General features: G+C 51.9%; 2 protein-coding genes across 2 annotated transcripts; both read right to left on the bottom strand.

Annotated features, from left to right (window-relative positions):
* Window positions 1-698: 698 nt before the first annotated feature.
* LOC105566766 lies at window positions 699-4,339 on the bottom strand. Its single transcript, XM_012021037.1, has 3 exons — window positions 3,968-4,339; window positions 2,779-3,885; window positions 699-1,568 (listed from the first exon to the last, which is right to left on the bottom strand). The coding sequence occupies exons 2-3, from the start codon at window positions 3,037-3,039 to the stop codon at window positions 1,275-1,277; spliced, it is 555 nt and encodes a 184-aa protein (XP_011876427.1). The 5' UTR covers window positions 3,040-3,885; window positions 3,968-4,339; the 3' UTR covers window positions 699-1,274.
* A 95-nt stretch (window positions 4,340-4,434) lies between these two features.
* On the bottom strand, window positions 4,435-13,007 carry LOC105566765 (mucin-19). The gene is made up of 4 exons (XM_012021036.1): window positions 12,425-13,007; window positions 11,456-11,744; window positions 5,927-10,546; window positions 4,435-5,850 (listed from the first exon to the last, which is right to left on the bottom strand). Exons 1-4 carry the CDS (start codon window positions 12,586-12,588, stop codon window positions 5,488-5,490), a joined length of 5,436 nt encoding a protein of 1,811 aa, XP_011876426.1. The 5' UTR covers window positions 12,589-13,007; the 3' UTR covers window positions 4,435-5,487.
* Between the last annotated feature and the right edge of the window lie 854 nt (window positions 13,008-13,861).

Below are 13,861 nucleotides of genomic sequence, written 5' to 3'. Positions count from 1 at the left end.
TGTATATAAGGTATATTGCTAAATAGACATATTGACTAAATAAGAGAAGACGTCCATCTTACAATATTGGATCAGTATTGGGAATACTAGATTTACATTATTTCCTAATATTGCGTCAATATATTGTGCTACTAGGGAAATAATAAATGTAATTCATTGAAAGAAAGAATCGGCAGAGGTGGTAAAGGGTCTTTCCACGTCCACTTATGTCAAATGGAACTTTATTTGGCGACATAATGAAAATACAATAGATTGAGATTATACCATTGAAATCCTTCGCCGAAATAAAATTTGATTTGATTAATTTATTATTTCCATATCGCATGTAGAATTAAACTGCATTCTTGCGACAGTTGTACTGTCTATTTCGCTATGTTGTATAGACATTGTACAGGAAGGAGAGCGATAGACATTATTCTCGGCGGAAACTGTAACGCCCACTTTGCATAAAAATTCGCCGCGTGCGTGAATTTCTATATATAATAATATCTATGGGACCTGGGTTGTCAGAAAGTCTTGAAGACATCTTTTAGTAAAATCTTAACAACATCTTGTTAGAAGATGACTGAAGATGCCTGGGTTTCTTCAAATCTCTGAGAAATGATTCGTCGAAACGATGTTGGACCGACACTGTCAAATTCGACGTCGATTCGTCATCGGTTCGACATCGATCGACGAATCATTTCACGCTGTGGGTGAAAAATAATTCGTCAAAACGATGTCGATTCGACACTGCCAAATTCGACATCAATTTGACGGTGTCGATATCGTCTCGACATCAATCGACGAGCCATTTCTCGCTGGGATATTACGAGCAATACTGAAAAAGGATCAACTGTTGCTACAACTCGGTCTCAGTCTTTACTTTGGCGATTGCTATAAAAATTACAAATGCATAAAACGCTGTAGAAAATCCGCTTGCCAAGGGCGAACATGAGAAGGGAAATGGAAATTAAAGATTTTTTTGTATTGCGAGGAAATTACCGTGATTACAAGAATCTAAAAATTGTTATAACGAAACAGACGCCGTGACTCTTTCGTTGACGATAAACTTCGTTTAGCGTTTTTGGTCGAGCATGCGAATTCTGGTCAGTCACTTTCCTCCGCCGGAGCTCTTCTCGTTGATGATATCTTGAAGATAACAATCGCTTTCACGGACGAAAGATTCCAATCGTGAGCGATCAGCATCCACTCGTTTGCACATCTTTCGGATGATTTGGCACTTTTCAGTCTCCGTCTGCGTCTTCTGTGGGAGCAAATTAATTAGCTGCAAATCATGTTGGATGCGGGGTCGCGGAGGCGAGGCCGGAAGTGGCAGAAGCGACGGTGTCGTTTTTCTTCGCGGGCCCGGCGCGTGGCACGTGCTGTTCACTCGAGACTTCCGCGTTTCGCTCTTGCATATTTATAGAAGCGATCACGATGGAATACGGCGGAGGATCCTCGAATTTGTCCTCGTGTGACTCGGCGGGTACTCGAGGAGGTGCCGACGTTCCTTGAACGGTCATCACGGACGCGTAAGACGGCGGTAAATCTGGAGTCGACCGTATCGCGAACGTCAGCGGTCCCGTCTGCAAAGGAATACATAGGGACACGAATTTAGCTCCTTTTGTTCCTCGAGATGTTGCATGCTGTGTACGAGTAAAATGTACGCGCACAAGAAGAATATTACGGCGAAAATTAAAACTTGATCAATTACAGCGTAGGCGTTGCAAACCCTAGTAGCACGGTGCATAGGCCAAACATTTGCCCAATACAATCAAATATTGGGCCAATGTTTGACCAATGTTTGGTCCATGCACTGTGCTACTAGGGAAATATACTGCCCCCAGTAACACAGTGTATTGGCTAAACATTGGCTAAACATTCGGTAAGCATCAGTGAGAAATGATTTGAAATTGATATCGACACCTTTAAATTGATGTCGATTCAACATCGTTTTGACATCGATCGACGAATCATTTCTCATTGCCCGAGTAGCACAGTGCATTGGCTAAACGTTGGCTCAAGACAACCAAATATTGGGCCCATGTTTAACCAATCTTTGTTCAATGCACTGTGCTACCAGGGTGGAATATTGGTCACATGTTGGTTATAAATGTAAATATTGCACGATAATAATTATATAATATTAGATTTACATTGAAAGTGCATTGGCCATTATTTAACAATGTAATCACAATTAATATTGGTCCAATATTGATAGAATATTAAACCAATATCGCTAAATAGACATATTGGCTAAGTAAGAGGAGGCGTTCATCTCGTTGGATCAATATTGGGAATACTAGATTTACATTATTTTCCAATATTGCGCCAATATATTGTGCTAGGGGCAAGCTCTCACATCTTTAGACGCTAACATGGCTCTTACAAATTGTGCATTAGTAAAAACACGCAGTTGTCATAAATGCAGCAATAGACATATACTCCATATACACGCAGCAATGGTAAAAATACATACACAACGGCTGATCTCTTTTGCAAGGTCGTATCTCGATTTGACGCAATTTCCGGTCTTTCCGCTTAAACGCTCATTCTAGTCCAGATAAAATTGACAGCGTCAATTTGCACAGTGATAAATACAACTTCAATTTCAACCTTTTGCAACGTAGAGAAATCGTAACACTTTTTCCCACATTCAATTTATAACCGTAATATTTTTCTCCGCGTACAATTTGCTGCGGAAAGAGAAATCCGCGCGGTATCATGCCGGTGAGAAAACTGACTCGTCGACTGATGTCGAAACGGTGTCGAGTCATTTCTCACTGGGGGAAGTACCTGTCTGCGATTTGCAGTGATGTCCGAGATGGTCCGGATCGCCGCTCTCTGCTGCTCGAGCAGGATCCTCGCGTGGGTTCTCTTCACGGTGTAGACGGTGTACCCGCAAACCAGAAAGAAGAGTAGCGTCAATATTACCAGAACGATCCACATGTGCTCCCACTGCAGCAATATCGAGGCTATCATCGCCGTCGTGACCCACGCGACCAGGATAGTAGCCAGCATGCGGCCGGAGCAATCCGCATCCTGAATAATTCGCATTATAGGTAATATACCTTCCCAGCCGCGCGAATTTACCCCGTCTAGGACGAAACGCGTGCTCGTGTGTTTCAGGACCCGTCTGGCTTTACTCTCTCGACGTTACGCCGCTCTGCGGCTCTCCGTAGCGGCGCCTAATAATGCGCGGCATTTAAACAAAGAGTCCAAGACGTCGATAGCGATCGGGCGAGCGAGCGCTGATAATCGCCGTCGATCAGGAGCGCAATATGATCGTGTCGAATTACATTATCGATAATCCGCCGGGCGGGTATTAATTGTCAGCGAGGCGGTGTACGTACCAACGAGGTCGGAAAAAACATCCTGGATACGAGACCAGTCGGAGAGACGGATTTTCCTTCCTCGCGGTCGTTATTGATCTACCGGCTTATCGCAAGTGTGTACCACTTATTTGCGGCGATAAACGATCTTCGAGCTGTGATAGACGTAACGAAGCGCCGCTTTTCACACCTCGTCCGTATCTTCTTGACACGGATACATTTTTAGGACGCGATTACATTGGGGCCGAAACGAGTCGACGGTGCGATCGAATTTTCGTGCGCCGAGCCTACCGATTCGTCAAGCATGGCGTTATCGTGCGACGCAAGGTGTTCACATTGTTCTACGTCGCGCGAACGTTGCGTAAGGGGGACACCTGAGCGCAAACGGAAGTGTCTGAACTCGTGTCAACCCATCGTTTAACCAGACGCTTCTGCCGACGCTCGATTCGTCCCGTCGGAACAAGGTACGAGCAGCCGATGAGAAATCCAAGTGGTTGACGCATCAAAATTCTTGCGGGTTGCACAACGCGCGCAAACTGGCGAACCGGCCGCCTGCGAGCGATAAGAGATACTGGAAAATGATTTTAACGGATTAGGATCAATCAAGGCGGACGAGTATAAGAGTCAACACAGCGGCGGGAAATATTTGCTACCTCGTACGCCGATCGATACGTTTAAAACCACTTTCGATGCTGTTCGCAACGATCGCCCGACGCGTCGTACCGAAGGACGTGAGGAACTCCGAGTGGTGTTGTTCAGGCAGTCCCGAGCGCAGTTTAGTCGGTCGCGTTGCAAACTGAAAGACAATAAGCTTCAACCTTTACGACGACTTCCCGATAACCACGAGATAAGCGACTAAAGACCTCCCCTCACTGCCGCTGAGTGCAGTTATCACCTCGCAGTGACGCGCACCATTTTGGCGCAGATAACGACGATGATATGCATAATTAGTCTACAATGTGAAAAAGTTTCCCTTTGCGACGGAGCTTATTGATTCGATGATGTTACGGATGCATATATATATGTATATATAATGACGTAATGTCGTGACGTGTCTGCGAGTCATACGTTTCGTCAAGATCGCGTCGACTGAAATGTATAGGCAGCAGGTACAATGTAATTTTCGCTATTTGTTATATATTCTACATTGTGATATATTTTACAATGCCGATATGAATGTCGGTCGCTGCTTCGGAATTGTTCTGTATAGGGAAAGAAGTTCGCGTACAATTATTTATGGTAGGTTGCGCGATATCAGCGCGTAGCGCAGTCTCCTTATCTTGTGTTCACAAGTACGGTAATGCCCAAAGAGCCAGCGTGGAATTTGCTTTTGAAAACGGCAGAACGAACGAGAGATGTTGCTTTTATTCAGCGCGTCATCCGTTCGACATCAAGTCCTCGTTGAGAGAGAATACACAGTGAAATATTTTTCGTGTACAACGCACGTGCGTGTGGACTGAACGCGTAATCCTAGCAGATTAATTCTACGAAATGTACAAAAAATTCAACGCTCAGTATCACAATTGTTGGTCGTGTTAAAAAGAATGCGTATGTCAATCAGGGTCCAAATAGATTATTGACACTCAAAGTTTGCGTTTGACATTCGCTGGCGATCGCGCTAATCGTCACATTTTGCTCGTACATGAAAAGACAAGTACAACACTAATAATAATAATAATAATAATAAAAATAAAAATTATGATCATTTGGACCGCGATTAAGATCTTCCTCCTTCGTAGCGTCTTTCTTTTTTCCGTTCTTCAGTCTGTTATTTTTATGCGTTTAACCACTCCCTAAATATACCATAAAGTGATAAGATCCATGTCAATGCCGTGGGTCCGTTTGACATGTATTAACGTGCCGCGAACGATACCGTGCTAATTACTTATCTCTAGGTGAAGACGATGAAGAGACTAATACGTAATAAACTCTAGGCAAAATTGTTTACAAATTTTCTAGAACATGCCAAGCACACGTCCTACCTTCGTTATTCAAAAAGAGTGAGCCGCGATACCGTGTCGCGCTGTATCTCCCGACTAATAGAGAACGAGTCGTTTGAGCAATTGCGTCGAGAGGCCGGTTGTTTTCCTCGATCGTACAAGAATTCGTGGATGTCGAATAGAAGGAACAGGATCGAATTAATGGCATTCGGTGGAGGATAGCGAGCCTTTGTTTAGGGCAGCAATCGCGGATTGAAACGTCCCATGTGAAGTATTATACCGGAGGGATTGTGCCGGACGAAATATAAGAAGGGCCTGTCGAGCTTGAATCTCGGTCTCTCCAGCGATGCGGAGAGCTGCCTCTCCTCCCTGTAGAATCCGTACCGATCCGTGCGCGATTGGTCCGCGTAAGAATCGCCATTGTCCGCTTGCGACAAGACGCGGTATCTCGAGGTGTCATCCTCAGCGACGTTACCGGAATTCTCGTCCTCCATTCGTCGTCCAACGTTTCTTCTCAACGGACTCGCGGGATACGTTTCCACGTGATGTCGGCCGCTAAGAATATTCTCGTCGCCACAAGTGCTGAATAGATTCATCTGCAAAGAAAATGTACAATTGTAAGTGAAACGTTGTCGCGCACATCGAGCGTGCCGAGCGGATGGATGTATCTACCTGTAACACGTCGGCCAAGTGTAGACGGTGACCCACGCCGTTGATACCCTTAAAGTCGGCGTTACCCGAGAAGAGCTCGTCGAGGCCCATCCTCTTCAAGGCGGCGGTCGCGTTAACGACGGACCTGTGACTGAACTTGGGCACCTGCAGCTCGAGACCGTGCCTCGGTATCAGAACCTTGAGGAGCTTGTTCCAGGCTCCGTCGCGGAACGCGCTTCTGACGAGGCGCTGCTCGAGACGGTCCAGGGTGTCGCCGGGCGCCGTGTGGCCCTGCTGACCCGGCAATACGAAGATGGTCGAAACCAATTTGTCGCTGCCGCCGATCGCGACCGCCGTAGCGTCGATGTTGGGCTCGTAGCCGGCCAAGACACCTGATCGCCAGGTGGTAGCCGGGACCGGTACGAGCTTCCTTTGCCTGACAGCCGGCGAGACGGCAAAGTACAGCTCGCCGTCCCTGCCGGCTGAACTGGTCAGACTGTTGTTGCAATCGGTCTGGAACACGTTGGCGGAGAGCGCGGCCAAAGGTGATCTGAGCGGCACCGTGTTCGTCTTGACAAAATCTTTGATCCTGCCGCCGGTCTGCTTCCTGACCAGCAGATTCGTTCTCCTGCGCACGAGATCGCTGATGGTGGCGAAATTCACCTCGGTCACGAGGCCCTCGTAGAATTGCTGCGCCTGCTCCTTGTAGAAGGGCATGAGTTTCCTGACCTTCATCTTATCGGCGAACAGCTCGCGGACGAAGGCGGCGTTCGCGATGCCCTGGCCGCGGGCCAGACCCACCGCATCGGTAATGTTCTGGAAGACCAGGTGCGGATTGAACGTGGCCACGTCGTCCAGACCGAGCACCTCGTTCATCTGGTCGGACGTCGGGCCGCGAGCGCCCAGGAAGATCATCGCCAGTAAGCTGGTCATGCCGAACGGCGATAACGCCAGCGATCTCGCGGTGCTCAGACCTTTGTTGGTGGCCACCCAGAAATTGAAGGCCAACTCGTTGCACAGCTTGGCGAAGTTTACGATGTCGGCGCTCGTGTGTCTCGTAGTGATGTCCAAGCCGATCGCGCTCTGAGACGCGTCCAGCGGTAGGAAGGACTGCGTCGAGGACTGCTGCTGATCTTGCTGCTGCGCCGCCGCTTCGGCTCCTGGAGAACGAACGTGGGCGCTGTCATTCAGGTTGGAGGGTGGCAACGACGACGACGGCGCCTGGGCGTGATTGGCTGGTTTCCTCAGCGGCTTCGGTGGCTTCGGCGGCTTCGGGAGCTTCGACATGACCGATGGGACCTGTTGATGGGATATGAGCGTCCACTTGTCCTCGGCAGTTACATCCGCATCGGTCTTCGTAACGTCGGACTTCTCCGACGGCCTGTGACCGGCCGTGGGCTTCGTCTGGCGGACCGGAACACTCGACGGCGGCGTCGACGCTTGCAGGCGTGTCGCGTCCGGCTTCGGCGTACTCTCGGAATGTTTCGAAGACGCGATCTTGCTCTCCGTACTATTATTCGAATGCCCGGCATTGACCGTCTGCTCTACATTCTGATTTGCCGTACTATCGGCAGAGCCGCCAGGCCGTAAAGTATCGCTCTTGTTCCCACTTGCGTTGCCCGTCCACTCTTGCGTGACGACCTTGATCGAGCTATCGGTATATTCTTGGACCGATGGGGGAGAAGAGTCGTTGTTGTTATCATCTTTTTTATTCTGCGTGTCGTCTTTGTAGCCAACCGTGCTGGTGACGCGACTTGGATACTGCAAAAGTGTAGGCTCGGTAGAATTTTTCTTCGGCCCGACAGCGTCCGAAGTGGAGGTATCCGCTGTGAAGTTGCTGTATACGTGTGAGCTGTACGACTCCGGGGTAGAATCGGTGACGGAGTGAATCGTCACGGTCGTCATTGATGAAACGTTCACGGGCGAGTGCTTTTCGCCCAACGCCTCGATTTTCGAGCCGCTCTCCGCGTGTCCCGAGTTTCTGGTATCATTCGCGACTTTCACGGACGACTGAGACAACTCTGGACTCAAATCTGTCCTCACAACGGGCGCTTCCGTCGTTTTTATCCTCTCCTTGCTCTCCGTTTTCTTCTGGTTGTTGCTCGTCGTTTTGTTGACGCTTGGCGACCGAGTACCGAATACGCCCGTCGCTGTCGTCTGCTCAGGTTTTACGGTAACGATTCCCACGGTCGTTGCGCTCTGCCCAGCGCTGTCCTTCGATTCATCGTTCGCCAACTTGTTCGCCGGGGACGATAAAGACGCCTTCGTAGAATCGTCGATTCTCTCATCGCTATTCGACAATTTACCTGGGTCCAAGGTCTTATTCGACTCCTTCGTCCGCGTTAGCGCGCCGTAAATTAATGTACCGTTTCGAACCGGGTCCGTTAGTGTCTCCTGCGTCGATTGCGTAACGTTTCTTTCCCTCTGATCGGTTGGATTCGGTCCCGCGGTCACCGCGTGCGGTTTAGTCACATTCTCGACGGATTCTTGGACGAGCTTCACGTGCTCGTCCGACACGTTCTTAACCGTTTGATCGCTGTTAATTTTCTCCGTCGACACGCCCAGCGTGCCCGTTGTAAATCCGGCGATGAGGCCGCTCGCCAAACCGCTAGCTACGAGATTCGGTGCGTTAATGGGCAAACCGATCGGCTCGATCGCGGGGATGCTGAACGGCAGCGGCGCGATGCTCAATACTTGATCGATCGCGGACACCGGATCGCTCAGGTTCAAGCTCGCGAGGGTGTTGTCGAAATATTCGTTGGTCGTCGTGGGCTTATTCGAAGAAGGACCCGCGTCGATCGGCGTGGCAGCCGACTGCGTCTTGACTGCCACGGGCGCCGTTGACGTGGAGATCCTTTCGTACTCGGGTGTCGCCGAGCTCTCGGCCTGACTCGCCAAGGCCGGCGGAGCCGCGGCCGTAGCGTGCGTCTTCTCGAGTTGAAGCTGCACGAACGAGGGTGTTGATCCCGTTAATCCCGAAATCGTCGCGCTGGTCGACTTGAGCCCCGCTGGCGTCGTGGCTAAATTATTGCTCGCCACTCTGTTATTCGTCGCTCCGATCCTAGCTGGGACCGTCGTCGCCGTGATCCGGGAGCTCGAGGAAACGCCGCTCGATTCCCCGCTGAGCGGCCGATAATTCACGGAATAGTCAACGAGTTCGGGAGTTGTGTCCCGCGGCGGGATTTCCGTGGTAACGGCCACGTAGGTTTGCGCATTAATGATCGGCCTGACGTTCTCGTGGCCCGCGCCGTGGAACATCTCGGACACGTTGCGCCTCTGATCGTAATTACCGTTCCCGATCGGTACCTGCTGCGGCCTTGCGTTCGTCGGGGACGACAGGGGCAAGACAGGCGGTTTCACTTCCGAAACTTGATTTATCACGCTGGAGAAGGAATCGATTAGCTGCGTGGGTAACGGTTCTAGCGGCGGCGAGGATTGAATGTCGGTCGGCAGAGGATTATGATAGCTCGTCCCGTACGTCGGTGTGACCGGGCTCGGCGGCTCTTTCGTAAGCGCGGAGAGGCCCTCGCCGAGATAATGGCCCGAGGTGAACGTGTGCAAGGGCGCCGGGACTGTCGGGGCCTTGATTCTCGTGACGGAAGCGAGCGTGGACGGCGAGTGCGGCGTGGTATCCTTAGACGCCTCCACGGGTCTCGGAGACGCGTGGGAAATCGATGTCGGGGAGGCGAGGGTATTGCTTTGCGGGATCGTCTTATCGTCGTCGTGCGCCTGAGATCCTTTCGTAACGGCAGACGCGAGCGACCAATCGCCAGATACCTTCGTGCTGTTCTTACTCTGCACGAGGACGTAACTCGCGTTCGAGGGAGAGATCTTGTCGGTCGCGCTCGCCAGCTCGCTGGACCCGCCGTGCGTTGCGGTCTCCTTCGTGGCGGAGGAATGTGTCGACGCGCCCGGCGTGGTCATCGAGTAGGTCGCCGAGGCTTCCGTCCCTTGACCCACCTTGTTGCTCGTAGTCGTCTGCTTCGTTACGTCCGCAGGGTGCACGTCCAAGGTCGTGAGCTGCGGGAATGTCGCGTCCTCGGGCGCTTCCGACAATGCTAATTCGACGTACTGTTCCGTCGTCTGACCCGCCTCGGTCTGACCAGGGAGCTGGGTGGTCGCCGAATTCGCGGCACTGCCACCGGTCGTAGACGAGTCGGCCTGGCCCCCCTTGATCCCGACACTCTCGACCGGAATCATGCTGACTATCTGGAAGTCGGGGCTTTCGGTGACTGCGGATTGCAACGTGGACAGCTTCTGTTCCATCAGGGTGATCACTGGGACCGGGATCATCGGTTTCTCGGTCTGCTGCGGGTGATGGCCGTGCTGAGGTTTCCCCGGCACGTTATTGGTGAAGCCGGCGTACGCGTTCGTCTGAATGTCCGGCGTCGCCGGTTTTTTCACCGGGTGTTTCGACGTCGATTCAACCTGCACCTTGTCCGCCGTGGTCTTGTGCGAGAATTGACTGGGCTCGCCGCTCGGGGAGATCGCGTCCGTCTCGCCGGACAGAATCGAAGGTAGGATGTTGCTCCACTCGACGTTGGCGTGCTCCGGGATCTTCGGTATCGTGCCCGTTAAGGTCGGTGGCTTATCGAGTGCGCTCTTCAGCACGTTCTGTACCTTCTGTACCACATCCATGACCTAAAATGCGACGGACGGAATGTGTTAAATCCGTAAACGAAGAGGCGCGACAGCCCCGTTAGCTCCCATACCTCGCACCTTCCCGCTTCGTTCCTGCGTCTAAATATTATGTTTTTAGAAATCTGTACGACCGACGTTGGATCCAGAGTCTGGCTCCAGTATCTCAGTTTGCTACATACCGCCTTAGGATTACTTAACGATTTATTACAAAAGCTATTATTTAATTCACGTTTTTAGATAACTTTCGGTCGATTTCGTCATTTCCTCCCATTCATCTTCAGCAACGACAAATGGTATCCCACATTAGCCGCGCTAATAGTTATCTATCGTGGTTACGAGCAGAGCTTCGTATCCTGACATTTTTCTATCAAGGATACAGATACAGATAAGATAAATTTTCAATGGATCCGGCGAAGAGACGCGTTACTTGCGTTCCTTCGATTTAGATATAGATACAAGATGCGCCGAGGTATTTTTCCGGAGAAAGTTACGGATAGAGATATGGCATATCTGCAGTATCGTAAAAAAAAAGATGCCGCGCTCTGGATAGCTATCGTGTGGAGACGTTCGAGATTATGCCGTTTCCCTTAGAAAACACAATGGAGATCTAGGAAACACTCGAACGATTCCGAGCATTTCCACGGTAGGTGTCCTGGGGTTCTCGATTCTTGAATTCATTCGGAGAAGAAACGTTACGCGAATGTTCGGTTCTTACAGAAAAGTTGCGAGTCGATTGGCTACTCGCGCGGCTTTTAACCCAATTGACTTTCCACTCTTCCGTCGGAGCGGAATCTTCGCGTGCGTTTCTCGCGCTGTCGGACGATTTCAAGAGTCGAGCCTCCCTGGTTACGAGAGACGGGGGGAGGGGGGGGGGGACAAAAGACGCGAAACAAGCGACGGTGCACCGACCTTCTTGCCGCCCGTCAGGACGTCGTCGGCTTTTTGAGGCTCCTGCCTGTCCATCGTGACGTGATCCGCCCCACCTGCCGCGATGAGACCTTGAATTTCCTGAGCGGTCATCTGCCGCGTAATCATATCGCCCTTGTCGTCGTAAGTATAAAACTGAAACTTGTCGGGCCGCAAAAGTCCGGCCGGGGAAGCGACCAGTTTGTGGCTGGACTGCGTCTCGTTTTTGCCGTTCGGAGGACGATGCGCGCGTCCATCGTGGTCCTGGCGGGCGATCGTCCGAGTGGCCGCGCTGTAAAACGTACGAAGGCGCGCGTTTAGAATGTAACGTCGCGGTCCCCTGGTTGGGGCCACTTGGCGTCAGGTCTCGATCCGGGAATAAACGTAAATCGTACTCGCGTAACATTGGGACGTAACGGCGCGGACCGGCGGCACTCGTTCGTTTCTCACGTGGAGAAGAGCCTCCCGTGTGTTCGCTCGTCTCGACGAGCTCGTCTCGGAATTTAAAAGCCCGATCGAGAGTTACGGCAGCGACGGCGTAACGTACGGTCCAACCGATGGGAAGCGTACAATTATTATTATATCACAATCATTACGCTATTAGGAAGGCACACAGTTTCCGTAATTAGCACGCTCGTTAAGACCCCGGGGACCGTCTGGCAGCGCCGGGGAACTAAGCCGCGCGGTAACACGAATGGAAAGACCCGACCGTGTTTTTCCATCCTTCGCGCCTCTTCCGCATTCTCCGCCTTGTCTCGTCTTTCCCAGGCGAGGCGCGATCTCTATCTGGATCTACTGTTCTCGCGTTATCTCATGCCGCCGACCTGTCCGCGTTAATGGAACCGCGCGCGCTGATTACGTGTCGCATTGTTACGCCGCGCTGTTCTAAATCCGTACAAATCTCCATGGTACATGCTTAACGTGCACGCGCGCGCGCAAAGGCTTCATAGGGAACTGCCGCGTGATACTGACCTAGGATCAAACGTGTTCGCTGACACGTGCGAGGGTCCGTTGCGAGCCGGTAGAGCCGCGCCTAACTGCAGACTCATCCAGGACACGATTAGTGCCGGCAGTAGCCAGCGCAATCGCTGCGACAACATGATTAGTCTCGGTTCTCTGAAAAACGGATAAGGCATTCCGAGGTTGAGGGTTGCACCCGCGCGCGTCGCTCGCGTTTCCGGGACTATTTCTCTATAGTATTTGTCCGCGTTGATGTCTGCAAGTGCTCTTGTCAGAGCCTACGAGGCGGGACGGGACCGAACGAGTCGAAAGGCGAATCGTCAAGAGAGAGAGAGAGAGAGAGAGAAAGAGACGAACAAATCCAAAGGAAATGAGGCGTTTTTTGCGCGGTTACCAGGAGCCGTGACCGCGTAGACGAGCTAGCCGAATAACGCGACGCGACAGCGCGAGAGGAAAAAGAGAAGACGCGAGGGAAGGAACGAGAGATAGGTCGGCGAACCTTACAATTTCTTGCTGGTTGTTGTTACATATCGGTAACCGGTTTTACGTCGCCCAATTATCCTCCGGCGCCTCGCGTCGCGCCTAAACGTAGGGGATGACCGTCGCGCGCGCGCGCGCGCGATCGAGCGTTCGAGCGCGCGACGGTCCCCCGTAGGGATCTCTTTCTCTCTCTCTCCTCTCTCTCTTTCCCTCCCTCTCGCGGAACTCGCGGATGATCCCGAAATACGCGTAAAAGTCGACAGGTTGTCGCGCAATTTGCACTCACACTTTGCAAGCGAAGGCAGACTCCCTGGAAATGTCATTTAATCCCGTGGCGAGAAGGCGCGATCCACCTCGATAACTCGGTGATTAAGTCCGGGACGGACAGACGCGGGGACGAGCAGCGAACTCGCGGCAAAAAGGGGGAAAAAAAGGGCCGGACGCTCCGGCGAGTATCTGGCGGTGTCCGTCGCGCGAGACGCGCGCGCGCGCGCGTGCTGGTCTGTCCCTTTTCCCCTTTTCTCTGCTCCTTCGCGTCCGTCTTCTCTTTCTCTCTCTCTTTCTCTCTCTCTCTCTCTCTCTCTCTCTCTCTCTCTCTCTCTCTCTGTCCCTCTCCCCTCGTTCCCTTCTTCGTTAAGGGATCAAGGACGTTTAGCAGTTGAGACTATTTTGCGGTCGACCTTGCTGTCAGACTCGGGCGGTGTAGCGACCTCGGCGATGATTACGGAGCACGTTCCGCGAAACTCCTCCCTTTTCTTTTCCGCAGGGCCCTTTCTCGCTCCGCTCCGCGCTCACGCCTGACACGACTCCGGGGCGGCTCTCTTCCTACGCCGCTCGTCCGCTCCGCTTCTTCTGCCGTCTTGTACCCTGGATAAACACGTACTGCAAGGTAGGATCCTTGGCTGGTACGAGCGCAGCGGAACAAGAGGCAGAGGAGATCAGGAGGAGGGGGAGACCTGGGCTCCTGGA

This window comes from Vollenhovia emeryi, unplaced genomic scaffold, assembly GCF_000949405.1.
Source record: "Vollenhovia emeryi isolate VEMERY1.0 unplaced genomic scaffold, V.emery_V1.0 DF939142.1, whole genome shotgun sequence".
Lineage (NCBI taxonomy): Eukaryota > Metazoa > Arthropoda > Insecta > Hymenoptera > Formicidae > Vollenhovia > Vollenhovia emeryi.
The sequence above is the reverse complement of the archived record's forward strand: the minus strand, read 5'-3'. Positions and strand labels throughout refer to the sequence as shown.